The sequence below is a fragment of the Pongo abelii genome, chromosome 7 (assembly GCF_028885655.2).
Source record: "Pongo abelii isolate AG06213 chromosome 7, NHGRI_mPonAbe1-v2.0_pri, whole genome shotgun sequence".
Taxonomy (NCBI): Eukaryota; Metazoa; Chordata; class Mammalia; order Primates; family Hominidae; genus Pongo; species Pongo abelii.
The window spans coordinates 139,828,950-139,856,321 of NC_071992.2; the positions used below are offsets into that span (position 1 = coordinate 139,828,950).

Sequence of the window (27,372 nt, forward strand, 5' to 3'; positions counted from 1 at the left end):
GCAGTTCTGAGACAGGGATTATTTGCTTTTGTTTGATAGGTCAGGTTGTCTGGGATGGTTTGCCAATAGAAATTCTATAGACTATTATTGTTCAAAGAGCAAGAATTGTCTTAACTCGCTTCACTTATATGTGAGGCTCTGGCCATACTTAACAGATACCACGTGGCACTAACACAGATACACTGTGCCTGCTGTGCTCTTCCCATCGTCCCCACACAAGCCACAGCATCAAAGACATACCATTTCTATTCCTTTCCCCCTCCCTCTCTACCTGCCATTTCCTTCCTTATTCTCCTCTTCCAATGAAAGAGAACCATAAAGGTTGATTTCTTCTTCATTTTCCTTAAAAAATTTCCTTGACTCTGTCATACACCAGCTCCAATAACACCAAAGGACACGGGGAGAGCCCACTGGTACCATCTTGGTAAACATTTAAGAAGACCATAACCCTTCTCTTGGGGCAGAGGTCATCTTGCACAGATGCACTGGTTGCCTGGAGTCTATCATACAATCATGTGCACTGCTGACAGTCTAAATGAGACCAGTGTCCCAGTTTTGTGCTGACAGTCCACAGCAGGCAATGTTTCTGGGACTGCAAACCTGAAGGCGATGAGGAGTTTCTACTTTCTTGATCAGCATGAAGGGGCAGAGATCACAAGTCGGTGGCAACATGTGGAAGGCCACGAACCCCTAAATCTAAAAATGTCACTAAGAGTCAAACGTTCCAGAGCTCTCTCAGTGATAGCACACCCAACTCCACCCCACATCTTTGAGGAAGCTGAGAAATTGGAGAGAACCTGACAATTATGGAAGAAGTAGCTTTTTATTCAACAGTCTAGGTCCCGCATTCCCAATGTGAAATTGATTCAGGGGGAGAGGGATTGCAAAAAAAAAAACACACACCTTAGATAGAATAATGGTTCGTGACCTTCCAAAGCTCAATCTTACCCAACAAAATCCTATTCTTTCATATTTAATTTTTCTTATTAGGGAAAATTTAAATTCAGTGTAATTTTTTTCTCCTTGGGGGATGATAATGAAAAAAAACTGGAGAAATCCTGGCGTAGCACAAACATTGCAAAGTGAGGAGCACTAAATAGTAGGTTCCTTCTCTTCAGAAAGCTGATACGTGGGTTGTGTGCTATTGAGGGCAGGGGCTGAAGAGGTGTTGTATCATATAGCTTGTCTCTTGCCTCGTTTCTCCCCGTGCTTAGCCATCTTTCCCCCTTTCCGGGTCATCCAAAGGTCAGCTCTTAAAGATACACTGTTCCTCAACTTGAATGTGGACTGTGTTCCTATTTCTGCTTCACTTATTTGCCAAGGGCATGCAGGGTGACAACTTTATTTGGAAAAAAAAAAAAGCATATACAACTGCAAATATATGTACATTGTTGTAGGAAAGCAACAATATTCTGTAAAAAGTAAAAAACTGGGAGTAGATCCCCCATCTACTCCCAGGAATATTTTACAATGAACTCATTAGGTCCTGAGATTTCCTTTCTTCCACAGTTACCTGTTGATATTTGCCTCGTAAGATCCCCTTGGGAACTTCCTGTTTTAACAACCCAGCCCGGAAGCAAGTTTAAGATGAACTTGTGGTACCTCTCCTCCCTATTTGGCTGGAACTCCAGCCTTGATTTTTAATCACCTTTGCAAAAAGCCCTAGCTCAGATGGACTCATTTTGATGTTGGACCTAAAGAAAAGAAGCTCCTCCGCTCATCCCCCTGGCAAGGGGAACAGCAACTGGTAAGATGTTTAATTGGCTGATTGTAAAACCTGTCTTTTGAGCCTCAGCACTTGGGCCCCACTCTGTCCACAGACACAGGCTTATCCATGAAGATATCCAAGGAAGGAAGTTAAGCAGGAATAAGGAAGTCTTCACAGCTATTGATTGGGTGACCAATTCTATCATCTTTTCTGCAGCAGGACTTCCTCTGGGATGGCTTTTGTTTTGTTTTGTTTTGGAGACAGGCTGGAGTGCAGTGGCACGATCATAGCTCACTGCAAACCTCAGACTCCTGGGCTCAAGCAATTCTCCCCTGGGACTGTTTTAAGTTGGCCTTCTCTTCCCCCAAATGAGCTACAACATGACAGGAAAAAACGAACATGTGCTTTTCGGTTGTTCTGGTAAACAGATAACTCTAAGGAGGGCCCTGTTTGCCTGAAAAGGAAGTGTGAAACCAAAGGATTGCCTCCAATATCCCTTTCCATTTTAAATCACTTTTTATAGTGATGAAAACACTTACGAGAAAAACAGACACTGCCTACTGGATCACATGCGTTGTCAGAGAGGGCACTCTGCGCTTTTAGAGGTAGACCATTGTGTGGTATCTCTGTAGGGTAAGGCTCTGTGCCCATGCAGGTTTAGGATGGGTGGCGCTTCCTTCGCCTTCTCAAAACAAACACCAGATCAAACCCCAAAGCCCAGGAATTTCTCCTATGTAGTTTTCCTTCTTCTTTTTTTCTTTTCTAAACAAATTTTCACATTGTAAACAAAGCGTCCTATTTTGTATTTGAGTTTTGCCTTTTTCTTCCTAGGGAACTATAAGGGAGTTTCTGTAACCATTAAGAGGACTCCATTTTCACCGGTGAAATAGAATTATTGCCCTTATAGTCTTGCTGGCAAATTGTTAGAAAAAAAGTTTATTTACAGTATTTTGCTTTTCCATACCAATTCTAGTGAGAAGTTCACATTCTTAAATTCCCAGTCAGCAACTGCATTTCTCCCCTCCAATGTCCTCTCCATGACTTATCTCTGAAGTTTCGAGCCAATGTTTAAAATGTACACTATTTACAAATGAAGTGTCCAAATGCCATATTCCCAGCGCTCCAGTCAGCAGGGGGACCCTTCTGAAGTGTTGTCATGTGCTGGGATTCAGAACTTGAACAAGTTGATAAAGTCCTGGGGTGAAAGTGAAACGGAGCAGCTCTCTGGGTTATTGGCAGTGCACGGATGGTCAGTGCCCTGGAAAGGAACACATGGTTAGCTTCAAGTTCTCAGAGGCCTCTCATTGGCTTTTAGCACCATAAGGCATTTTCCAACTTCAAAGCAACAATTCTCTGACAATAATGCGTGAGGCCTAAATGTTGCATGTTCTCACTCGTATGTGAGAGCTATAAAAGTAAATTTCATGAAGACAGAGAGTAGACTGGTGGTTACCAGAGCAGGGAAAGGGAAAAGGAAGGGGACGCAGAGAAGTGGATCAATGGGTACAAATATATGGTATGATAGAAGGAATAAGACCTGCTGTTAGATCAGTAAGTGAATGTAGTTTACAAAAATCTATTGAATATTTCAGGCTGGGTGCGATGGCTCACACCTGTAATCCCAGCACTTTGGGAGGCCAAGGCAGGTGGATCACTTGAAGTCAAAAGTTCAAGACCAGCCTGGCCAACATGGCGAAAACCCATCTCTACTAAAAATTACAGAAATTAGCCTGGGTGTGGTGGCATGTGCCTGTAGTCCCAGATACTCGGGGAGGCTGTAGCAGGAGAATCGCTTGAACCTGGGAGGTAGAGGTTGCAATGAGCCGAGGTCCCACCACTGCACTCCAACCTGGGTGACAGAGTGAGAGAGACTCTGTCTCAAAAAAAAAAATCTATTGAACATTTCAAAATAGCCAGAAGAGAAGAATTGGAATGGTTCTAGCATAAATAAGTGACAAATATTTAATGTTATGAATGTGTCAAAGTACATTGATTTAATCTTTACAAATTACATGAATTACATTATCACATGGACCCTGAAACTATGTACATCTATTATGCATCAATGAAAAAATTTTACAAGTATGGAAACACTAAAAGTTATGTGTTTCCATGTGTAAGTGTGTGTACCCGTACACACAGAGAGACGAGGATTTAAGTGGGGGGTGGGTGGAATGCAGAAAAAAGTAAACTATAAGAAAGTGAAGAAAATGGAGGTCTATAAAAGTCCTTCCCCCCAACCCTCCCAGGCACTGAATCAGTTTACCCTCACTTTCAGCTGGGGGCTATGATGGGGAAGAGGCGGAAAGGCGCTGCCTCACCATGCTGGCTGGCACTCTTGGCTCTTAGGGGCTGGGCTGGGGGTCTGTGGCAGCCACCTCTGAGACACATACCTTCCAGGAAAGGATGTGACAGTGTTTGCAAAGCTGAAGGGTATCTCCATACTGCTCTTTCCTTGGGTAACATCGGACAAGTTTGAAATACATCTTCTTCCAATCCAGCTGCCCTTTGTCTGACAGAATTAATCGTTTGCGGATCTAAAAAATCAAATGAATAAAGGAAATTGCAAGAGAGTTTGTCAAGAAGATGGCTTGTGGTTTTCTGGTTCTGAAAAGGTTTACTCTCACCCTTTCCCCCTCTTTTCAGCTCTACAATAGCCAGGAGGAAAAACTGTCACTATATAAAGAAGTACCTGCTTAGCTCTCCTCAGTTAAACAGTAGTTTTTAACCAAGCTTAAAACAAACAAACAAAAAAACAAAACCAGGTGGCTGGTGACATGTTACTAGTGACCTTTACTAAACTGCGGCTGGATGGTCCTTTAAAGTTTAGGTGATCTCAATAAACAACTTTAATCTTTTCTTTGCTGTAGACTTGAGTGATCATTTCCAGGGAGATGCAATAACTGCTTGGCACCAGGGCTCTATTTTATATCTAAATATTAGTGGCTTCACGAACAGAACTTGTTGAACTCACACATCCATATAAAGAAACTGGAAAAAGACCAACAAACTTGAGGCAGCATGATGAAGGGAAACAGGCTTGGAGTTGGTGTCCGAAGGCCCAAATTCAAGGTCAGGGCCAGTTTCCTCACCCAAAGAGCTACTTCACTAATTTGGATATGTCACTTAGCCATTTGTGGCTTTAGTCCCTTCATCTGTTTAAAGTGGGCACAATACCTATCCTTCCCTGGGCCATCAGAATAAAATGAAATAATATCTATAAAAGTACTTTAAGGCTGGGCGCAGTGGCTCACGCCTGTAATCCCAGCACTTTGGGAAGCTGAGGTAGGCGGATCACCTGAGGTCAGGAGTTCAAGACCAGCCTGGCCAACATGGTGAAACCCTGTCTCTACTAAAAATACAAAAATCAGCCAGGCATGGCAGTGCACACCTGTAATCCCAGCTACTTGGGAGGCTGAGGCAGGAGAATCGTTTGAACCAGGGAGGCAGAGGTTGTAGTGAGCCAAGACTGCACCATTGTACTTCAGCCTGGGTAACACAGTGAGATTCCATCTCAGAAAAAAACAAAAAAAAAAACAAAAAAAAAACAAAAAACAAAAATTAAAAAAAGTACTTTAAAGCACTCAGAAAATGTACGTTATTGTGTTATAGAAAAAAAGGATGGGTGCCCATTTATGATTTTTTTGAGTGAGTTGTAAAATGAGAATAGGTTAAGAATGTAAATTTAATTTTTTCCGTAAAAACTACCTGAAACACACACACACACAACATCTCTATTTAAAAACTCAGACGGGGTGGGCATGGGGGCTCATGCCTGTAATCCCAGAGCTCTGGGGGGGCCGAGGCAGGAGGACTGCTTGAGGCCAGGAGTTTGAGGCCAGCCTGGGCAACATAGAGAGATCCTATTTCTACAAAAACAATAATAAAAAAATTATCCGGGTGTTGTGGCATGAGCCTGTAGTCCCAGCTACTTGGGAGGTTGAGGTGGGAGGGTCGCTTGAGCCCAAGTGGCTGAGGTTGCAGTGAGCTATGATTGCATCACTACACTCCAGCCTGGGCCACAGAGCGAGACCCTGTCTCAAAAAACAAAATCACAAAACTCCTTCAACTGTCATTTTTCAGTCAAACCAGGGAACCAGGAGTAGGGGGAACCCAGACCTCAGGCTTGAGTAGGGCACCAAGGAAGCTTGGGGTGGGGGCCAGAGAAGGACGGTGGGAGGAAAGCCCGCTGGGCCTTGCCGACCTGCCGCTCGGAGAAGTGGTACTGGCAGAGTTTCTTCCACAGCAGCCGGTCTTCGCTGAGCACATGCAGGTCGGGGGCAGCCTGGCCCAGGCTGACCAAGTCCCGCCCATCGCTCAGCCTCTGCATGATGTTCAGTTGTAGGCACAAAGGCAGGTCAGTGAAGGTGAGGCCTTTGAAGGCAGGCTGCAGAGAGAAGGGTGACAATAGGTGGGGGGGCCAGAGAGCAGCGATTCATCAAGCCACACCCTCCAGGCATGCAGCGGTGCCCCTGTCCTCCACCCTCAAGGCAGTTTATTGATAAGAGGTCGAAAGCAGTAGTAAATCTCCCCATCCTAAATGCAGACACGAGACCATGGCCATGACCCACAAAGAAGCGTGGAGTGTGCTGAGCTGAGTGGTGCCAGAGGGATCGCCCTACATTTCCAAAGCTTGAAACTTTCACTCTTAAAGACTCTCCAAATAGCGCATGTGCTTTACTCAGTTCACACAATTACAAGGTTCGCTGCTTTCCTGAAGGCTTCACTGCCCTGGATGGAGTGGCCCAGCCTGCCACCCCAAGTCCCATCTCTCTGGCCCCCCTCCAGACCTCAGGTCTCTCCAAGTAGGTTTACTCACTGGCACCTAAACACACCTGGCTCAGCCTGACCTCAATGCCTTCGCCTCCCCAGTCCTCTCTGCCTGGCCACGTGGTCATCCTGCTCAGATCCAGTTCAAACCTACTTCCTCTGAAAGGCCTTTTCTGTTTTTGTGACTCCCTTTACTCACTGCACCTTCCTAGAATTCCTAGGATCTCTTTGAGACACATTTTGCAATATCCTTCTTTTTGTCATGAAACATGAGCTTTTTTTCTAAAAGAAACTTTGAAAGGAACATTCTTGCTGGAACTTAAGCTCTATGAAGGAAGGAATTTTAATCTTTTTTCACTACTGTGTCCTGGGTGTCTACAAGAGTGCCCAGCACATAGAAAGCACTCAACAAATACCTGTGGAATGAATGAAGCCCAAATAATTAAATAGGTAGAAAACAATAACACAAAGACTCTGTGCTGGGGTGTGTGTGTGTGTGTGTGTGTGTGTGTGTACGCGCACATTGGGAATGGCAGGTCCAGAAGCCTTTGGCCCAAGCTCCACCATCCCTTGAGACATCTCTATTTCAACCGAGGCCTCTGTGGAGCATTGTGAAAACTGCTGGACTGTGGATAATACCTTGGTAATTAATCGCGAGCTTCTCCAAGAGCTTCTGGTACATCCCTGAACTTATTAATATATTTAAGCCTTTATTGTTTTAAATTTTGATGAGCTCATGATACCCTGCCCAGATCTACACCCTTGAAGGCAGGGTCTAATTTTATGTCCCTTGTAGACTAGCCCAGCACAAGCCACCTCTCCTGAATGCCTACTATGGCCTGGTGCTGAAGTTGCTGCAATGAGCTCTTCAGGCTGGTGAGAGACCCAGAGGCAGAAACAAATAATCATAAAATAATATAAAATAATACAGTAAATGCTGTCATGGAGGGAAGCACAAAGCGCTGTGGGAAGAATCTGCACCTGGGAATACGCATATGTATTTGCTGATGTGTCTTGAACAGCAACAGGATGCTGCCATCCAGATAAGTCAATAGACCACCTGGGACTGCAGTTCCTTGTCCTGCCCCTGCTGGTTCTGGGTGAGCTCTTGATTTTGGACTACTCACATTTTTCCATCAATGTTCTGTGACCTCTGAGAGGTCACAGGGGAAAAATAATACAGGATGAAGAAACCCTTCCTTAGCTCAGGGGAAAATATCCTGAGAATGGGTATCAATTTCCCTGCCTAAATTTTTACAGGAGCCAAACTCTGTATGAAGCACATCGAAGCCTAAACACATGGAGGATTCCAGGAGACACTAGGTCTAGGCAGTTCTCTCCTGTGTTCCCAGCAAGGCAGGGTAGGCACGAGGTGGGGAGGGAGCAGTGGCAAGGGGCCTTGGGAAGGCTGAGCTATGGAGAAGAATGGGAGGTGCAGGGGAGGAACACAGATGAACAGGCAGCACATCTGGATCCCAGCTCCCCTGGGAAGTCTCCCCATGTCCAAAATGAATGGCTTAGAAGACTCTGAAGATCCCTTCCAGCTCCAACAATCTCAGATGTAGAAGGACTTCAGCCTCCTATTTCATTCAAAGTATCTATGACTTGACAATTTATACCGCTCAGTTCTACCCCAGGCTGCTGGGCAGAGCTCTCAATTGTTTGCAAACTTCAGGTCTTTGCCAACCGCAGAAGGCCCTAGACCTATTTATCGTTTATCATCTCCTGCTGATCATATGAGCTCATAAAACTGCCATGAGATTTTCTTTTCGTTTCCAACACTTCAAAGCCTCTACTTTTTTGGTTAAAACTCCCAGGCCAATTATTACATTAACTCCTATTAAAGGCAAGTCCACTTGGCAGAGTTCACTCTGTCAAATTTTCAAACCTGAACTTTTCCAAAATCCTTGCCCAGACCCCATGCTAAGCCCTTCCTCCTGATAAGTGGTTAACTGCTTACATGCCTCTTCCTTTCGAATATAAACATATAAAAGAAAAATTAGTCACTCTCGCTCCTCTAGTCAAGCATTTGGCTAACATCCACTCGGGTGTATGTCACTCCTCACATGCTTCAAAACAGTGCCCTGCCCACCGCATACTGTCACTGTATTTGATTTTTTTCCCAAGACCCAGTTCTCTTAATTTGTTTCCTTCATTCTTTATTATATTAATTATTTTGCTAATAAAAATTGGCTCCATAGAATTAGATATGAAAATTTTGCAGGAAAACAAAATCTTATGCTGGAAGGAGACTGACAGAACTTTGGCAAAATAGAAAGCATTTATTCTGAAAGTTGACTTTATATTTGCATGTAATAACATACTTCTCTTTGGGCCAAACTGTTAAAAAAGTAAGTTTTAAAATACAGTCCAGACTGAAGTAATTAAGTCCTTTTTCTTTCTCTCTCTCTCAATTTCTCTTTCCTCTGCTGAGCTGAGCTTCTGTGTGGAGGCTGGACGCAGTAGCTCATGCCTGTACTCCTAGTACTTTGGGAGGCTGAAGTGGGAGGATTGCTTGAGCCCAAAAGTTTGAGACCAGCCTGGGCAAGATGGTGAAACGCCACCCCTACTAAAAATACAAAAATTAGCTGGGTGTGGTGGCGAGTGCCTGTAGTCCCAGCTACTCGGGAGGCTGAGGTGGGAGAATCATGTGAGCCCGGGAGGCCAAGGCTGCGGTGACCTAGGACCATGCCACTGCACTCTAGCTTGGTCAACGGGAATAAGACCCTGTCTCAAAAACAAACAAAAAACAAACAAAAACAAAAAAAGAAAAGCTGTTTAAGGCTCCGTGGGTTCCAGTACAGCTCTCAATATAAGGAAGCTCAGAGCCAAGGAAGGTTGGGACAGAGGACAGTGGGAAGAAGGTACAGTGGTTGAAAGCACAGCCTCTGTGGACAGGCCTGGGTTCAGTTCTTGTGCCACATCCTACTGAGCATGAGGCCTCAGCCAAATTATTCTTAACTACTTGTTCTAATTGTTCTCATTTATAACATGAGAAAAAGCTTATCCTACAGTGTTGCTGGGTGGGGCGGATGAGATAATGCATAGAAGTACTCAGTACAGTGCCCAATAAATGCTAGCCATTGTGATGACTCCTATTTACAATTCTTCACTAGGTGAGTTAATTAATACATGCAAAGGACTTAGAAGAGGGCCTGCACAGAGCCAGCCCTTAATAATAACAGCTGATACGTTTACAATACTTACTGTGCATTAGGCGCTGTGCCATCTGCTGTCTATATATTAACTTATTAAATCTCACACCATGGCTATGAGTTGACACTATTGCAACTATTTTCCAAATGAGGAAAGTGAGGCATGGAGAGACTGAATAACTTGCCTCAAATCCTGCAGTTGGGGCCGGGCGCAGTGACTCATGCCTGTAATCCCAGCACTTTGGGAGGCTGAGACGGGCGGATCACTTGAGGTCAGGAGTTCGAGACCAGCCTGGCCAACATGGTGAAACCCTGTCTCCACCAAAAAATACAAAAATTAGTCGGGTGTGGTGGTGTATGCCTGTAATCCTAGCTACTGGGGAGTCTAAGGTAGAAGAATCGCCTGAACCCAGGAGATGGAGGCTGCAGTGAGCTGAGATCACACCATTGCACTCCAGCCTGGGTGACAGAGACCCTATTCAAAAAAAGAAATCCTACAGCTGGTAAATTATCATCATTCATAATACAGGGCCATGTTTTCCAATTGTGTTCCTTTGAACACTGAACGAGTACTCAGGCAGGCAATGGGAGGAGACTCCCTTTCAACCATTCATTCATTCAGCTCAGATTTACTGACTGTCTCCTGCTCTGTGCCAGGAATAGGGAATAGATGGGTAATGTCCTTTCTTTGTGGAGTTTATAAGCCAGTGGACAGAGACAGAAAAGTGCACACACATTAGACAATTTCAGATCATAACTGCTCAGAAGAAGGTGATATGATGGTGATGTCCATAGATTGGATGGTCAAAGAAGGCAGCAAGCTTCAAAGCCCTGAGGCAGGGCCAAGCTTGGAGTGTGCAGAGAATGGGTTGGCTTAGCTGGAGCTCCTTGTGCAGAAGAGATAGTGAGTGAACTTCAGTGTTTGATCTCTTCTTCATGGGATCTCATTGGATTAAAGAGAGTTTTTAAAAAAGCTGGATCATTGGATAAACAGTTGGAAGAAGGCTGGATTGAAAAAGTTTGGAAACCACTGATGTCAAGCAAGCTTTGCCATTTTAGGAATACGGAATCCAAGGTTCTGGCCTCAGCTCTGGCCCTAAGTGCTGTGTATCGCTAAGAAAGTCACTGGGTGTCTCTGGTCCCCACTGCACCTCCACTCCAAGAGGGGTAACAACAGCTACAATAGCTAGCTCCGAAGAGTGTTCATGGATCAGCTAAGGAGAGTTCTGAGCACGTGAGCCTATGGCAGGGCAGGGTATGTGGGCAGATGTGGCCAGGAGGGGTCCTTGGAGGTGGACAGAGGGAACAGAGGCAAGCTCCAGGCAAATGTGACCACCTAGAGGTTTTTTTTTTTTTTTTTTCCCTTGAGATGGAGTCTCAGTCTGTCACCCAGGCTGGTGAGCAATGATCTTGGCTTACTGCAACCTTCAACTCCCGGGTTCAAGCAATTCTCCTGCCTCAGCCTCCCGAGTAGCTGGGACTACAGGTGTGTACCACCACGCCTGGCTAATTTTTGTATGTTTAGTAGAGATGGAGTTTCACAATGTTGGTCAGGCTGGTCTCGAACTCCTGACCTCAAGTGATCTGCCCACCTCAGCCTCCCAAAGTGCTAGGATTACAGACATGAGCCACTTGCACCTGGCCAACTGTGATCATCTAAATGGGTGTTCTGAAGTTGCTGAAGGGAAGTGCCCTTGGGACACATGGGACCCGCTTGTTTATATCACTGGCTGGACAGTTCTCTCCTGGCCTTAGAAAAATCCCGGTCAGTCAGTCCAGGCCATAGAGAATGCCAGAAACCAGGAAGAAAGTGTATGTGGGTTTTCTGTGAGAGATAAGCTGGGAACTTGGGTCTCACATTCACATGGTCAGACTATGTGCCTACACTTGAGATGTGGGAATGGGGTAAATTATTAGAATAAATCAGGTAAATGTTCATAATAAATATGTACATTCTCTTAAAAAATCAAATACTTGAGATCATTTCTGAAAGATGACTTGCATCTGTGCTCTGCTCTGTGTGTGTGTGTCTGTGGGTGCAGCGTGTAGGCGTTGTAGCCTAAGTGACTAAGGAAGTCACATACCTCTGAGCCTTCGAATGATTCTGTTTCACAGCTTAAAAAGTGAAGGTACAGAGAGGTAATTACCAGTAAAGTCAGGAACGTGCATTTTGAAAACTTCATGTAGTAAAACAGTTATTTAAAAGAAGTCAAAGGATTTCTTCCTGCTACCTTCTCCTGATATGAGGCAACCTCAAACTTTATCAGTGTGGGTCCCGGAAACCACTTAAGCCAGTTACAGTCAGTGATGAGATAAATAAGCAAAGTGCTACATGAGCCGCCTGAGTGTGTCTGTCCCTTAGTGGGCCCTAAGAGATTACACCAGCGTCTTCCTCCCTTTTTTTTTTTCTTATGCCTTGGTCCTCCTGCTCACTATTAGGAGGACAAGAGCTGAGGGCCAAGCTATGTTGCAAAAGCCAAAAGAAACAACTGCTATAGATCGCCAAACCTCACTGGTAATATAGGGCTTTTTCTTTTTGCTTTGAGAATTGCTCATCATTTTCCCACATGTAAGCTCGCAGACTTTAATCAAACGCTTCCTTTGTCATAACTACCAATAATCGGAACTAGGATTTTAAAAGGCTGGTACCAGTTCTCCAAGCTACTGCCTTCCCAGCTCTACTGTATTCAAGACAGCAACCTAAAGCTGCAAACAACTCATCCTTTATGAGGAAATGAGCAAAGAGACATCTCTGAACCCCGCTAAAGATTTCAGCAGGATGGCCAGCATCTCCCCAAAAGCCAAATTTCCAGCTTTCCCATAATAGTTCACCAGGCTGTCATCTTTCATGTACTTTGATCCCGTTTTGCCAAGTTTTTCTTCCCACCTCCCTTTATCAGGAGATCCCCCAGCCCACCCTCAGCACCAGGACAAAGCAGCAGATCAGAAAAGGCCAGACTCTTCCGTCACGGGAGTGAATTCAAAGTCTTGGCGAGGCTGTCCAGTGTCTCTGTGGAGGGACCCACTGCCGGGAGGAGGCTGGGCCTGCCCGCTTACCCTGGTGATCTGAATGTTGTTCAGCTGCTGCTGCCAGTGGAGAATCGTCTCCATCCGATACACCCACATGTTAATGTTCCCGACCAGCACAGACTTGCCGACTCTTTGGACCAGTGTACATAAGGACGTGTAGAGGGTCTGGAGTAGTTCCCTTATTAGTCTAATGTTTTGCTGGTCTTCAAGGACTTGAGTAGGGAAGAAAAAAATAATCAAAGTTATGATACTGGAACACCCTGTATTTTATACATGAGTTTTTCTCTGTCTCTATTCCACTCATGTTACCCAGGCACTGCCTCTGGGGATATGGTTTTCTTCCTCACCAGTGTTTATTGTACCCTTGGCCAAGCTGCTGCACTTGAGGTTAAAGGGTAGAGTTTCCATTATCTAGGTCCCTCTTTGTTCTCTTCTCTCTCATTTTCTATAAAGCCTCTTTCTCTTTTCATTGTTCTCCTAGCAGCCATGGTTCACCTGATCAGAAAGCCACTCCTTTTGCCCAGAAGTGACCCCGTTTAGGACAGTCAGTGGAGGGAGCATGGTTTCAGGGGTTTGGAGCTTGGGTTCTAATCCTGTCTGGCTGACTCTCTGTGTGATTATGGACAAATCACTTCTCCTCATGGGCCTCAGTTTCCCCATGGGTACAATGAGTCAGTTGAACCAGAGACCTAAGGTTCCTTCTAGCTCGAATAGTCTATGAATCTATTCTGACTTTGTACACATGTCGATTTTCTAGGAATTTGGGACCCAGAGGCTCGGTAGCCAGTGTTGGGACCTGTGTCTACACTGAGAAGCCTACGAGGCTTATAGTAGGGCAAGTGGATGGTCCCAAAGAAAGGACAGGAGGGTGATGGTCTCACCCTTTGCCATGAGGATGAGTTGCACCCCTTTCTGCACTGGAATTTAGTGCCTCTGAAATGTAGCTGGAGTTATTCATTTCCATCCATTCACATGTCTTTAAATCTAATGACACGTCCACTCCACTGGAAAATCCATCTGCCCACCTGCATGCCTATAAAAAGGGGCGAGAGAGTGAGAGAAGGCTCACCTTTCAGTACCACTTTTTCCAAAATATTCATGAAGTTCTTTTGGGCGATGCCACTCAGGGATGTGAGCTGTGACTTTGCTATCAGCTCCAACAGCTGAGGATAAAAATAGAAGTTGCCAGGCTTAGAATACAGAGATATTTTTCTCCTCTAATCTTCACTTTTGAGTCCCATGACACGTGGATACAGACTGACGGGGAGAGATAAATGGCAGGCAGGGCCACAATGCAATAAAAAGCAGATGCTCAGAGTGAAAGATAAATGGGGTAATTCAAAACCCAGGATTGGGCTGCATATTTAATTGCTTTTCTTCTTTTAAATATAAAGAATTTTGGCTTCAGCCAGGGCTAACTCATTCTACTTGTCCTACTTCAGCAAGTGAAGCTGACGTACCCTGAAGGGAACAAAATCTCCCATGACCTGTGAATGGCTGAGTTCTGCAGAATCACCTCCCGGGGGAATTCTTCTGCCCCCGCTTGAACTTCTTCCTTATTGGCACTGACTGCTCGCAAGGCACCTAAAGCCCATGTTCAGCAGCCATGTGCACTTTCCATGGAAGTGGAGAGTCTTATCCTGATACCTCCTGCTTCTGCAGTGTTCAATAAAGATGTCTATTAATTAGACTCTTTCACTGCACTTAAATTTCTGTAGAAAGACGCCAATCATAGAAGAGAGAGAAATTCAGGGATGTATTTTATATGACGTCACTGTGGCTAAAAACTTGGATCCTTGTAGCTCTTGGCTTTAGATTCAAGTCTTGATTTGACCATGTGTTAGCTCCGTGATGATGGGCAAGTTACTATATTTCTTGGTGCCCCACCCAGTTTGTTCATCTATACTAATAATATTTAGAGTCTTTAATACAAGGTTGAGTATTTAATACCTTTAATACAAGGTAGAGTCAATAATACAAGGTTGTTGTGAGTGATAATAGGAGAATGCACATAAAGCCCTCAGCAAGTACCTGGCACTAATTAGGTGCTAAATAGAGGGGTTTTTTTGGTTTTGTTTTGTTTTTTGAGATGGTGTCTTGCTCTGCTGCCCAGGCTGGAGTGCAATGGTGCAATCTCGGCTTACTGCAACCTCCGTCTCCCAGGTTCAAGTGATTCTCCTGCCTCAGCCTCCTAAGTAGCTGGGATTACAGGCATGTGCCACTATGCCTGGCTAATGGTTTTTTTTTTTTTTTTTTGTATTTTTAGTGGAGACAGGGTTTTGCCATGTTGGCCAGGCTGCTTTCGAACTCCTGACCTCAGGTGATCCACCTGCCTTGGCTTCCCAAAATGCTGGGATTACAGGCATGAGCCACCGCACCCAGCCAGTTTGTTTGTTGAAAAAGTATGTCCCATTCCTACCAACCCCATAATCGCCAGACAAAAATAAATGAAGATAATAACTGAAGTTAGTGCATACTTAGTCCAATCTTTTTTTCCTTCTATAGCAAAATTCTTTACCGACATGGCAAGATTAAAAAACAAATAAAGGCCGGGTGCGGTGGCTCATGCCTGTAATCCCAGCATTTTGGGAGGCCAAGGCAGGTGGATTACGAGGTCAAGAGTTCAAGACCAGCCTGGCCAACATGGTGAAACTCCATCTCTACTAAAAGTACAAAAAATTAGCCGGGCATGGTGGCACATGCCTGTGTTCCCAGCTACTCAGGAGGCTGAGGCAGGAGAATTGCTTGAAGCCAGGAGGCAGAGGTTGCAGTGAGCCGAGATCGTGCCATTGCACTCCCGCCTGGGCAACAGAGCAAGACTCTATCTTAAAAAATAAAAATAAAAAATAAAAAACAAAGATCCTATTGTTGAAAAATGAAACTTTAGACTGGAAGGAATCTTAAGAGACCATCTAGTTCAATCCATTTAACAGATGAACAAAGCAAGGCTCAAGAGACCCACCTTATGAGCCACTCCACAACTAGTGAGGACTCAACAGAGTCCTTCTCAACACAGGAAAATAAAAGAACACACTTCATGCTTTCTAAGGGTTAACAAACAAAAGAGGTTGATATAAAGTGAAAGTAATTAACTTCATGAGAACCCACCAGGCCCCTAGAGAAAACTATTAGGCTGGTGCAAAAGTAATTGCGATCATAACTAGCCTGAGACTTAGTAGACTAGACACAGAGAACCGAGACCTCTCCTTTACACTGAAGCTAGAATCTCCGCTCCTAGGAAACTTTCTAAGAGAGTTGCATCTCCTGGCCAGGCCTCAGCCCAACTTCATTTCAGATCAATAAACACTGAGCATGACACTGTGGTGGGTGCTGGAATCAAGGCTGAGGGAAGAAGCAAAATGAAATTTTAAAGATTGGGTTGCAGAGGAGAACGGAAACTTTTGGATCAACGGCCTAGGCAATTCAGAGCACCTCTGCTTCCATGGCATTTGCATAAAATGTTTGTCCCCGTGGAGCTCTTTAGGAGCCTGTTAAACCCACACAGACTTTTAATTTCCTGAATGTAATTTTACTTTACATATTAAAAAAAGCCACCCCCAAACCAAACTCCTTTTTCTCCCTGGCTTCTGTATCTTTTCCACATTCAGTGAGAGATGAGGCTAGCTGGCTGGGAGGAGGAGGTGGTTTGTTGCAATTAGTACTGGTGATCTAGTTGGAAGTCAGGAGCTCACCCAGTGTCTGCTGAAAGAGGCGGGAAATCAAAACACCAGTAGAGACCATGGCCATGGGCGGTGACCACACCGAATGCAGTGGTTTGGCTTTGCCACCAACCAGCACGTGACAGTCAAGAGGGGAGTGAAAATGGCACAAAGGGACTGGCCAAACCTTTCATTTACCTCCCGGACCAACAGCAAGATTCAGAAGGCTAAGATGATGGTCTATTAATACCCCGATCCTCACATGACCAGCATGAAGCAGATGAAAGAAAACAAAAGCTTCGGGTCGGCTCTTGAAGGGCAGTCGGCTGTGCCCTGTGACTCATCACTGGGTAGGAGGTGAGGCAAGGGCTTGGGAGGAAGGCAGCCAGAGCTCTGCCTGAAATCCATCCAAAACCCAGATTCCATGTGACTACCGTCTCATGAGGGTGTCAGTTTTAATCTTGTCAAAATATGCACCAATCACAAGGACAAGTAAACTCTCAACACTATGACTGTGCACTGGAGGAGAAACGAACTGTCTTTTGGTCTGATTATCTTCTCTAAGGAGAAGGAGGAATATAGCAGCAAAAATTTGTCAACGGACAGCATAACGACATGTTAACCATTCTGTGCTTCATCCTATCTCAAGGGAAAGTCCCCCCCACCTTTTTTTTTTTTTTGACTGTCAGATAGCTGTGGAGTCAGGAGAAAGAACCCTGGAAGAGGAGAAGACCTGGATTCTCTAGCTGGGTGACCTTTGTAACTGTCATTCATTTAGCAAGTATTTTCTGAGTGTCCACCCTGTGCTAGCATCGCAGTAGGTGACAGGGACATGATGATGAAGACACATGATCCCTAGACTCATGGAGTTCGCTCTCCAGCTTACAGTGTAAGTCATTTAATCCCTTTGAACTCCTGATTCTTCATTTCTAAAATGGAAATAAAAAGACTACTTACTTCACAGGATTGCTATGAGAATTAAGTAAGATAAATATGTACAAATCCACAGTAAACACCAAACATAAGGCATTTTTATTATAAGATATTATTTCTTTCCCTTTAAACTCCAGTCTTTTTGTGAAGTTTAAAGTTGGCATCAGGGGTTAGCAAACTTTTTCTGCAAAGTGCCAAACAGTAGGTGTTTTAAGGTTTGTGGGCCACATGGTCTCTGTAGCAACTACTCCACCCTGAGGCTATAGCACAGAAATGGCTATAGACAATGTGTAAATGAGTGGACGTGGGTGTAGTCCAACAAAACTTTATTTACAAAAGCAGGTGGAGGGCCAGATTTGACACCTGGGCTATGTCATAGTTTCTGGTGTTTATCATAAGAGTTTAAGAGTGAGGGCTCCAGAGGCAAACTGTCTGCCTCAGTTTTCCCATCTGCAAAATATGCACAGTAATAGTACCTACTTCAAAGTTGCTGTGAAGATTAAATGTATTCACATAGCACTCATAACTGTGCCTGGTACAAAGAATATACTCAATAAATTATTATTGTTAGCTTTTACCATAATACAGAGCATTACCAAGTAAAATTATTGCCAATCAGGAAATAGTGAGTTAACAGGGCAAAGTACAACCCATTTAAAGACCTTCAGAATTGCTGTATTTCAATAGTACCTGTTGTCAAACAAATGCATAAATGCTTTCACACTGTAATATTCCTTTCTGTCATTTTACTATGTTGGTGATACATTTAATAGCACCCTATCTGTTGATAAAAGTTAATGCTGATACATTTGATGACTTGCATAGTTTTTCTACCATGGAGTCTTATTTTGCTAACAATAACAATAACAATGGGGTGCTTACTATGTGTCAGCAACTGCAGCTAAGCACTATACATATGTAATCTTATCTTTAACAACAACCCAATGAGATAGGTTCTCCATTTAACCACTGAGGATATTGAGGCTCAGAGAAGTACTCACCTAAAGCCATACCAGCAGTAGCAAATGCTGGAGCCAGGACTTGAGCCCAGATATGTCTAACAGAGAACACATTTTCTTTTTTTTTGTTGAGACAAAGTCTCACTCTGTCACCTAGGCTGGAGTGCAGTGGCACAGTCATGGCTCACTGCAGCCTTTACTTCCAAGGCTCAAGCTATCTTCCCACCTCAGCCTCCCAAGTAGCTGGGACCACAGGGGCACAGCACTATGCCTGGCTAATTTTTTTTATTTCTATTTGTAGAGACAGGGTCTTCCTATGTTACCCAGGCTGGCCTCGAACTTGTGGGATCAAGTGATCCTCGTGTTTCAGCCTCGCAAAGTGCTGGGATTGCAGGCATGAGCCGCTGTGCCTGGCAGAACATATATTCTGATAGTTTCAGGACTTCAGTTTGTCAAGGCCAATCAATTTGTATGGAGGGCCAAATTTTACTCCAAAATGGGAGCAATACTGTTTATTGTTATGTTCTGGGGAAACAGAGTCTAGAAATTTTATATAATATTGGGCTGGGTGTGATGGCTCACGCCTGTAATCCCAGCACTTGGGGAGGCTGAGGCAGGCAGATCACAAGGTCAGGAGATCGAGACCATCCTGGCTAACGGTGAAACCCCGTCTCTACTAAAAATACAAAAAATTAGCCGGATGTGGTGGCAGGTGCCTGTAGTCCCAGCTACTCAGGAGGCTGAGGCAGGAGAATGGCATGAACCCGGGAGGCGGAGCTTGCAGTGAGCCGAGATCACACCACTGCACTCCAGCCTGGGCGACAGAGCAAGACTCCATCTCAAAAAAAAAAAAAAGAAATTTTATATAATATTATGTTGTGACTGGTAATTAACTTTTAATATTAAGGGCACTATAATGCTCAGAAATGCTAACAGCACATTTAGGATGAGGTAACTGCTTTGGGTAAACCACAGGGTCTACTTTCCACATCAGCATTACTCTATAGGCCCAGAGCTACTAGGTAGTGATGTATGGAACTAGTAGTGAAGAGAGCAGAATTTACCGATTTTTAAATTTTTTTATTTTTGAGACAGAGTCTCGCTCTGTTGCCCAGGCTGGAGTGTAATGGCATGATCTTGGCTCACTGCAACCTCCACCTCCCGGGTTCAAATGATTCTCCTGCCTCAGCCTTCTGAGTAGCTGGGATTACAGGTGCCTGCTACCACACCTGGATACTTTTTGTATTTTTAGTAGAGATCGAGTTTTGCCATGTTGACCAGGTTGGTCCTGAACTCCTGACCTCAGGTGATCCACCTGCCTTGGTCTCCCAAAGTGTTGGGATTACAGGCGTAAGCCATCGCACGCAGCCCAAATTTATCGATTTTATTTGTGTTAAGAGAGATGCGTGCCTAGGAAAGTAGGTTTGTATCTAGCAATCTGTATACCAGGATGACTTAGCCAATTGGATTCTTTGCCCCTAGCCACAAGAGAAAAAAAGAACAGAGGAAAATGTCTTGTTTGGAAGTGGCTGGTTGTTTTTGACTGGGCAAATTTTAGCCCAGGTGCCAGTAATTTGTGGCTATGTTTAAAGAGAGGCAGGGGGAGGAAGGGGAAGGAGGAGGAGGCTTCTCGGCTCCTCTGGAATTCCGTGGTGTCATTATCGTGTGGGCACTCTGGGCATCCGGCATGATCTGCAGTGACGAGCTGTGCAGTACCAGGAATGGCTCTGAGCTACTGGAGGGAGGGATCGTGGTCACCGCATGCTGAAACCACATCCTGCCCTTCAGCTTTGGCTCATGCTAGTTCTGGAGGCAATGAATAGGAGACAAATCTAGTTGCAAGCAATATCGTATAGCAAATCTCAGAGCGGATATCAACCAAAGTTTGAAGTGGTGTGTGCAAGATGAATGGACAGAAGAGAGATTTCCCTCTTATCTCACTGCACTCGTGTCAAGAGCAGGCTTCTTATGTCTTCTTCCCTACAGTTTATTTTAGCATAGCATTCATAGTTTTAAAAATCCGTCAGTTCACGTTACTTCTTTGCTTAAAATCCTCAAATGGCTTCTCCTTGCACTTAGGAAAAAACTCAAGCTCCTTACCATGACTGGCAAGGTTCTCCCTGATCTGGTTTCTACTCCTTTTCCAGCCTAGTTTTGCACAAATTCATTCTGCTCTGGCTACACAGGTTATTCATCTCTCGAATAGGTCAAGCTTATTCTCACTTCTGGGCCTTTGCCTCTGCCACATCTTCACATGCTCGGCTCCATCCCATCCCTCAGGTCTCAGTTCAAATGTGGCCTGCCCCGGGCTCAGAGGGCCCTTCCCTGGCCATCTTATGCGAGAACCTCCCTGTTGCCATCTTCACCTTACTATGATTTGATTGTTCTTCATTGTTCCATTTATGCATATCTGAATTGGTCTTGTTCACTTACTGGCTGATGGGCTAATTAGGATGGAACCCTCAAGACAGCAAATGTTGTCCTGTTTCCCACTCCACCCCCAGCTTGGCACATGGTAAGCACTCAACAAATAGTGTTTTTTTAAACATACATTTGTCTTTTTGAATCAAAGAGTGTTGTAGCTGGAAGGGACTCAGGAAACAGTTTACCCAAATTTCCTCCTGCTATAGATGAGGCGGCTCATGATGGCCAAATGACATATCAAGGTCAATGGTGGACCATCTGGCTGGTCAGGCTGATATCTATATGGGGACTGGTTCCAGACTGATGCCCCAGGAGTGGCATGGGCCTAGGAGTAAATTACTTATAATGCAAACATATCTCAAACACTTTCCAGAAGGGCAAGCAGCCTGAGATCTGGAGGGACAGTAAACACTTGGGTTTTCAGAAGCATCAACAAAAATAGCAGCTTCCTCTACCTGTTAGTTTAAAAGGACAAAACCACAAGGCTGTTGCCTAAGCATACGCTATCATTCTCATACAGAATTGTTAAGAATAAGAGCACAATTTATCCCCAAATTCCTTATCTCATATAACAGTGGGGTGTTACAGTACAAAGTATATGTCTGATTGGAAAATCTGCCAGAGTTATCAAAGGCAGAAACGAGTCCCAGCCTCAAGCAGCCTTGCCATGCCTCACATGCTCAATACCCAAGTTGGGTGCCCATCTACAGGAAGGTTGCATCTTCTATAATAAACCTTTAGTTAGACTAGGCAGTGTCTCTCTCTGCTCTGAGTGCTGGGTACTTCCAAGACCCTTATTTACTCAATGAATAACACAGATAAAAAACCTGGAAAGTTTTGTTCTGACTTTGAGCTTGAACACTGACAGGTTGAAAGAGAAAAAAATTTCAGTGACATTAATAATCTGCAGGCATGTCAAGATTGGATAAATATTATTTGCAAGTGAAACAGCTCTCTTTTAACAGAGGGAGTTAAAATAATAAGGAGAGCCAAGTTTACATGCATTAATTGTATTCTCAGCAGAGAGAGACTTGCCTCTTCATCTTTTACCCATCCTGGTTACTTTTTTTTTTTTTTTTTTTTGAAATGGAGTCTCACTCTGCTGCCCAGGCTGGAGTGCAGTGGTGTGAGCTGGCTCACTGCAACCTCTGCCTTTTGGGTTCAAATGATTCTCCTGCCTCAGCCTTCTGAGTAGCTGGGACTGCAGGTGCCTGCCACCATGTCCGGCTGATTTTTGTATTTTTAATAGAGATGGGGTTTCACCACGTTGGCTAGGCTGGTCTCAAACTCCTCACCTCAAGCGATCCACCCGCCTCAGCCTCTCAAAGTGTTGGGATTACAGGTGTGAGCCACCACACCTAGCGCTGGTTACTTTTGAATTGACAATGGCAGTTTATTCCCCATTACATCCATCTGAACAGCGATGTCTGGCTTGGTGATCTTCCTTAAACTGAGCTCCCATCTATTCCAGCAACCCTCACCTCTGCCCTACGGTTCTATAGGCTGAATGTCACATCGCCATTGGCCCCTGACCCACAATCATTCCCCTTCACTTTTGTTTCTTCCCATTTCTAGGTTCTGCTTACATCGCTTGTCCCTGCAAAGCCTTCCACTTGCCTTTCCATCTGGCCAAATCCTGGCCGTCCCTCAAGGAAGGAGAATTTCAGGTTCTACCTCTTTCAAGAAGCCATCTCCAAGGCTCCTAGACTGTACTAATTCAACTTGCCATTTGAATAGTTATACTTTGTCCCCCAGAGTAGCCCAGAAGTACCTGACAAGCAGGGGCCAGGTCTGACATGATTCTCAAGTGGCTACGGCAACACTAGGTGCTTGGGCCCGAAACAGAAATACCCGTTCAGGGACTCAAAAGCATTCATTTTAAGCAATTTGCTGCATGTGGAGACCTAGCAGGAGGATGCTGTCAATTCCCACTCCTTGCTATCAGAGACCTCTTCCTGTAGTGGACTCGTGAGGCCTTCAGATTCTGGGTCCCAGATACTCAGAGCACAGTATAAATACTCTCGGGAGCATCCCTCCTTGCATGAGAAAAGGTCTGTGGGACTGGCACTGAAAACCCAGCTCACCTGCCCAATTTGGCATATCCCAAGCTATGATAAGCCCCCAATGGAGCCTAGACGCTTAGGTAGAATTTTAATAGAAAACATTGACCAGGTGCGGTAGCTCATGCCTGTAATCCCAGCACTTTCGGAGGCTGAGACAGGTGGATCACAAGGTCAAGAGATAGAGACCATCCTGGCCAACATGGTGAAACCCTGTCTCTACTAAAAATACAAAAATTAGCTGGGCGTGGTGGCGGGCACCTGTAATCCCAGCTACTCGGGAGGCTGAGGCAGGGGAATCGCTTGAACCTGGGAGGCAGAGGTTGCAGTGAGCCAAGATCGCGCCACTGCACTCCAGCCTGGTGACAGAGCGAGCCAAGATCGCGCCACTGCACTCCAGCCTGGTGACAGAGCGAGACTCCGTCTCAAAACAAAACAAACAAAACAAACAAAGAAACAAAAACAAAAAAAAAAGAAAGAAAACACTGCTGGGATGCTGGTGGTTTAGGTTTAGATCCTGAGTCATCAAGAAAAAAAAATTATACAAAATGGGCACACTTTTGATTCAGCAGTCTCTGAAGTGGTACTGGAAAGAAAATCAGGTAGAAAAATAATATAACAGAAATCTCAGTATTTTATATCATCTTTAATCTCTGATGTTGTGTATTTTCTAATGCCCACAATAAGGTCCCTAAAGTTGATGATGACAGTAACAGCAACAACCATTACACTCCTTGAATATTACCACATACCAGGCGCGGCTCTACAGCATTTACCAGGTTGAAATTCAATTTCATTCTCACAGCAACACTGCAGGGTAGACATCATTACTGGCATCTTTTAGAGGTATATGAGTTATAAGTGAATTTATGAATATGCATAAATTGAGAGTGCATGCTTCAGTTATTTTATACTATTAGGGGTCTATGCTCTAGTCTCTTAGTCTTCCCCCATTTCCATGGGAGCCCTAATTTCTGTGGGTACCCTCCTACTTCTTCAAATACCCTACTACATCTAGGGTGGTGTGGGCATCTCCTGCTTCTTCAGGCGGCCTCCTTTTTCTGCACAGCCCCCTCTAATGCTGTGGCCAGGTCCTCCCGTCTGTGAGTGTCCCCCACTTCTGTGGACACCTAGACACCGCAGGATCTGCCTGCCTGAATGCTAATGACAACTAACAAGGCCAGAAATTCCAAGAGATACAGATTTCCTCCTGTGAAATCACTAGCAGTTTAACCACCAGGCATTGAAGGACCCACCCTGTACCCTCAAAGTTAATGACCCCAGTACCAAGATGTGGTACAGGCAGTTGGCTATGAAGTTTCAGAAGGGTGGGATCACAATCACTTCTGTGCATCATTTCTTTTCTTTTTATCTTTTTTTTGAGACAGAGTCTCCCTCTGTTACCCAGGCTGGAGGGTGGTGACATGATCTTGGCTCCTGGGTTCAAGTGATTCTCATGCCTCAACCTCCAGAGTAGCTGGGACTACAGCAGTGTGCCATCAATCCAGCCAATTTTTGTATTTTTAGTAGACACAGCGTTTCACCATCTTGGCCAGGCTGTTCTTGGACTCCTGACCTCAGGTGATCCGCCTGCAGTGGCCTCCCACACTGCTGGGATTACAGGTGTGAGCCACCACGCCCGGCTCTGTGCATCATTTTCAAATGGGCCCGTGGCTCTGCTCTTTTGACTTTATTGCTGCTGCAGTGGTTGGCCTTTTCTCCATCCCAGATAGCACCAGTTTAAAGCCCAGGTGGCCGAGGCCACCCTCCATCAGAGGAAGGCCCCTGCATGTACAGCCTCAAGTGAATCCAAGGCCACTGTGGCAGAGGACCCTGTGTGAAGGGGCCAGGATGCTGATGCACATCAAGGCCCACCAGGGGCTTGGCAACAGCATGCCCTTAATCTAAGGCATTGGGTTTAAATTTGAGTCATCGTGCCATATTCCAGCCTTTTGTTTGCCAAACCGCCAGTCAACTTAAACTAAAACATGTTTTTGGAAAATGCTTTCAGGGGTGGTAGGAATGCAGTAACTTGCTAGAAACATTCAAATGCACTTAGGGTGGTAACACAGAAAAAAAATAAGAATGTGCATCAGTTTAGGTTGTGATGCTCTGCTGCAGAGGGACAAAGAAACTGGGGTTGCAAGCTTTTATTTGTCCTTCTTGATCCACTAGCACATATGGGTCAGTTTACTTCAGTGAGAAAATTGGTACTCAAGTTCTCCGTGACCTTTCTGGGCTGTTAATGGTAGCTACAGTTACTGTAAACTTGGGCTCATTCTCATTCTACAGAGAGAGCTAGGAGTAATCAGATCAAAGGTTATTCTGGCATTAAGACCCTCTCCTGTGATAGCGTGTGTGCATGTGTGCAAATATTTCAGTGGTGATAAAAGGCAGGCTCCATTTTGCATTTTGCCCTCTAAGCAATGCAGTCGAAATGAGAGAGCACTGGAGCAGGAGTCGGAGAACCAGGCTTAGGTCCTGCCTTTATTCCATGTCCCTTCCTGGGCAGGCAACCTTGTGCAAATCACTCAGTTCCCTGGCCTCTGCTTCCTCACCTCTAAAATGGGTTAACAACATCTGCCTACTGTACAGCTTGACTGTGCTTATCAAAGATGTAGATATACAAAGATGGAATTCGTAAACCACAAAGTAATAGATTTATAATTTGCTGGTTGATGGCATCTGGGGATGCCAGAGCCTGTTAGAAGTCATGACTTTCTGAAACACTGCTTGGCCAAGGTGCTGTTTCTTGTTTTTTTTCCAGTGGCTTCCTCCTGCGTACTAGATAATGTAGCCTCACACTCAAAGCCTCTTCTCAAGTCTGTCCAATGTCCTTTTCTAGCCATATTTAAATGAACAATCATCACTAGTGTTTATAAACTTCTTACTACACATGACTAACACTCATAAACTGCTTATCTCATTTAGTTCTCATCATACCTAGGAGCAGGGTGCTATTGTCATCATCTCCATTTTACAGATGGGCGAGTGAGGCCTGACCAAGATCATAGTAACTAGCTTGTGGCAACACCCTTCGATGATCTTTTTTTTGAGACACAGTTTCTAAAACAACAGCCTCTGTCACCCAGGCTGGAGTGCAGTGGCGCGATCTTGGCTCACTGCAACCTTTGCCTCCCGGGTTCAAGTGATTCTCCTGCCTCAGCGTCCCGAGTAGCTGGGATTAACAGGAGTGCGCCACCACACCTGGCTAATTTTTGTATTTTAAGTAGAGATGGGGTTTCACCATGTTGGACAGGCTGGTCTTGAACTCCTGACCTCAAGTGATCTGCCTGACTCAGCCTCCCAAAGTGCTGGGATTACAGGCGTGAGCCACCACACCCAGCCCATGATCCTATACTCTAAAGCATACTGTGCTACTTCTGTCCATACCTGAATGTTCTGCTTACTGATCTCTGAACAGACCTTAAAGCTGCCTGCCTCAAACCAGTTCCCCTGAGTTTCACTCCTACTCAAGACCAGTTCAAACCCCACTTTCTCCTTGAAGTCTTTCTTGAATATCCTGCCCACAGTGATGCTACCCTTCTGAAACTTCATAGCCTATCTGCCTCTACCACATCTTGGTTCTTTTCAAATTCATTCTCATGGTGTCAGGGTAGGTAACTTCTTTTAATGCATACTTCTCAGGCTATCAGTTAGACTGTATGGCAGGGGGCAATAATTTTTTTGTTTCTGTAGAAATCCAGATAGTAAATATTTTAGGCTTGCAGGCTATAAGCTCTCTGTTGCTCAACTCTGAACCCAACTCTGCCATTTTGCACAAAAACAGCCATAGACAATATCTAATGAATGAGCGTACCTGTGTTCCAATAAAACTTTATTTATGGATACTGAAATTTGAGCTGCACATAATTTCCATGTGTTATGAAACATTATACTCCTTTCAATTTTTTAAAACATTGAAAAACGTACAAATCATTCTTAGCTCATGGACCATACAAAAACAGGCGGTAGGCTATTGACCTGAGGGCTAGAAGTTTGCTGACCCCTGCTGCAGACCTTCAAGGTAGAGTCAGATCTATTTCATCTATTTCCCTCACTGGCTAGTGTCAGGGCCTGGAGAAAATAATACAGGTTTTGGAGGAGTATAAGTTTGAATTCAAGTTCCAGCTCTATATTACATTGTACTCAGCAATAACAGATACTAAATAATGGTTGCTTTCATGCCCTTTTAAAGTCATATTTTTTATTGGTACTGCTCAGTTTTTATCTTAATTCCATCTTATCCCAATAATGCAGTTTCTCAAGGGACTCACTAAGGACCAGGGGAACAGGGGCAGTTGTTTGGGTAAATGTTGATGTTTTCTGTCACTGAGCCTCACTGGGGAGAATATAAAGATTTTAAAAATGTACGACCATTCTAAGGACCTCAAAAGTCCCATTGCAAATAGGCAAATCTCTGTCCCCAACTGTTTCTGGCCTATGAATTGAGTCTTCAGGTTTTAATCACCCTGGAAAGATGGCTGCATATGCTAAAATCCTACTTAATTTTCTGAAAATTAAGTTACATTGCATTTTGAAATTTATATAACACTTTCACACCCACTGCCTTTATTTTCACATTTTATTTTTTCATTCTCATAAAAATGCTTCAATGCAGGTATGGTTATCCTAGATTTACAGTTTATAGAAGTAAAATGACTGATTTGCAGA

At 44.5% G+C, this 27,372-nt stretch overlaps 1 protein-coding gene across 1 annotated transcript in view; it reads right to left on the bottom strand.

The window, feature by feature from the left end:
• Nucleotides 1-2,628: 2,628 nt before the first annotated feature.
• Nucleotides 2,629-27,372, bottom strand: part of FBXO32 (F-box protein 32) — a 38,704-nt gene continuing 13,960 nt past the window's right edge. Inside the window, exons 5-9 of the mRNA XM_024251097.3 lie at nt 13,733-13,826; nt 12,691-12,875; nt 5,913-6,095; nt 4,102-4,245; nt 2,629-2,966 (exon numbers count right to left, since the gene is read on the bottom strand). Of these exons, the coding sequence (XP_024106865.1) occupies nt 2,877-2,966; nt 4,102-4,245; nt 5,913-6,095; nt 12,691-12,875; nt 13,733-13,826 (696 nt within the window). The 3' untranslated portion in view covers nt 2,629-2,876. The remainder of the gene's footprint in view (nt 2,967-4,101; nt 4,246-5,912; nt 6,096-12,690; nt 12,876-13,732; nt 13,827-27,372) is intronic.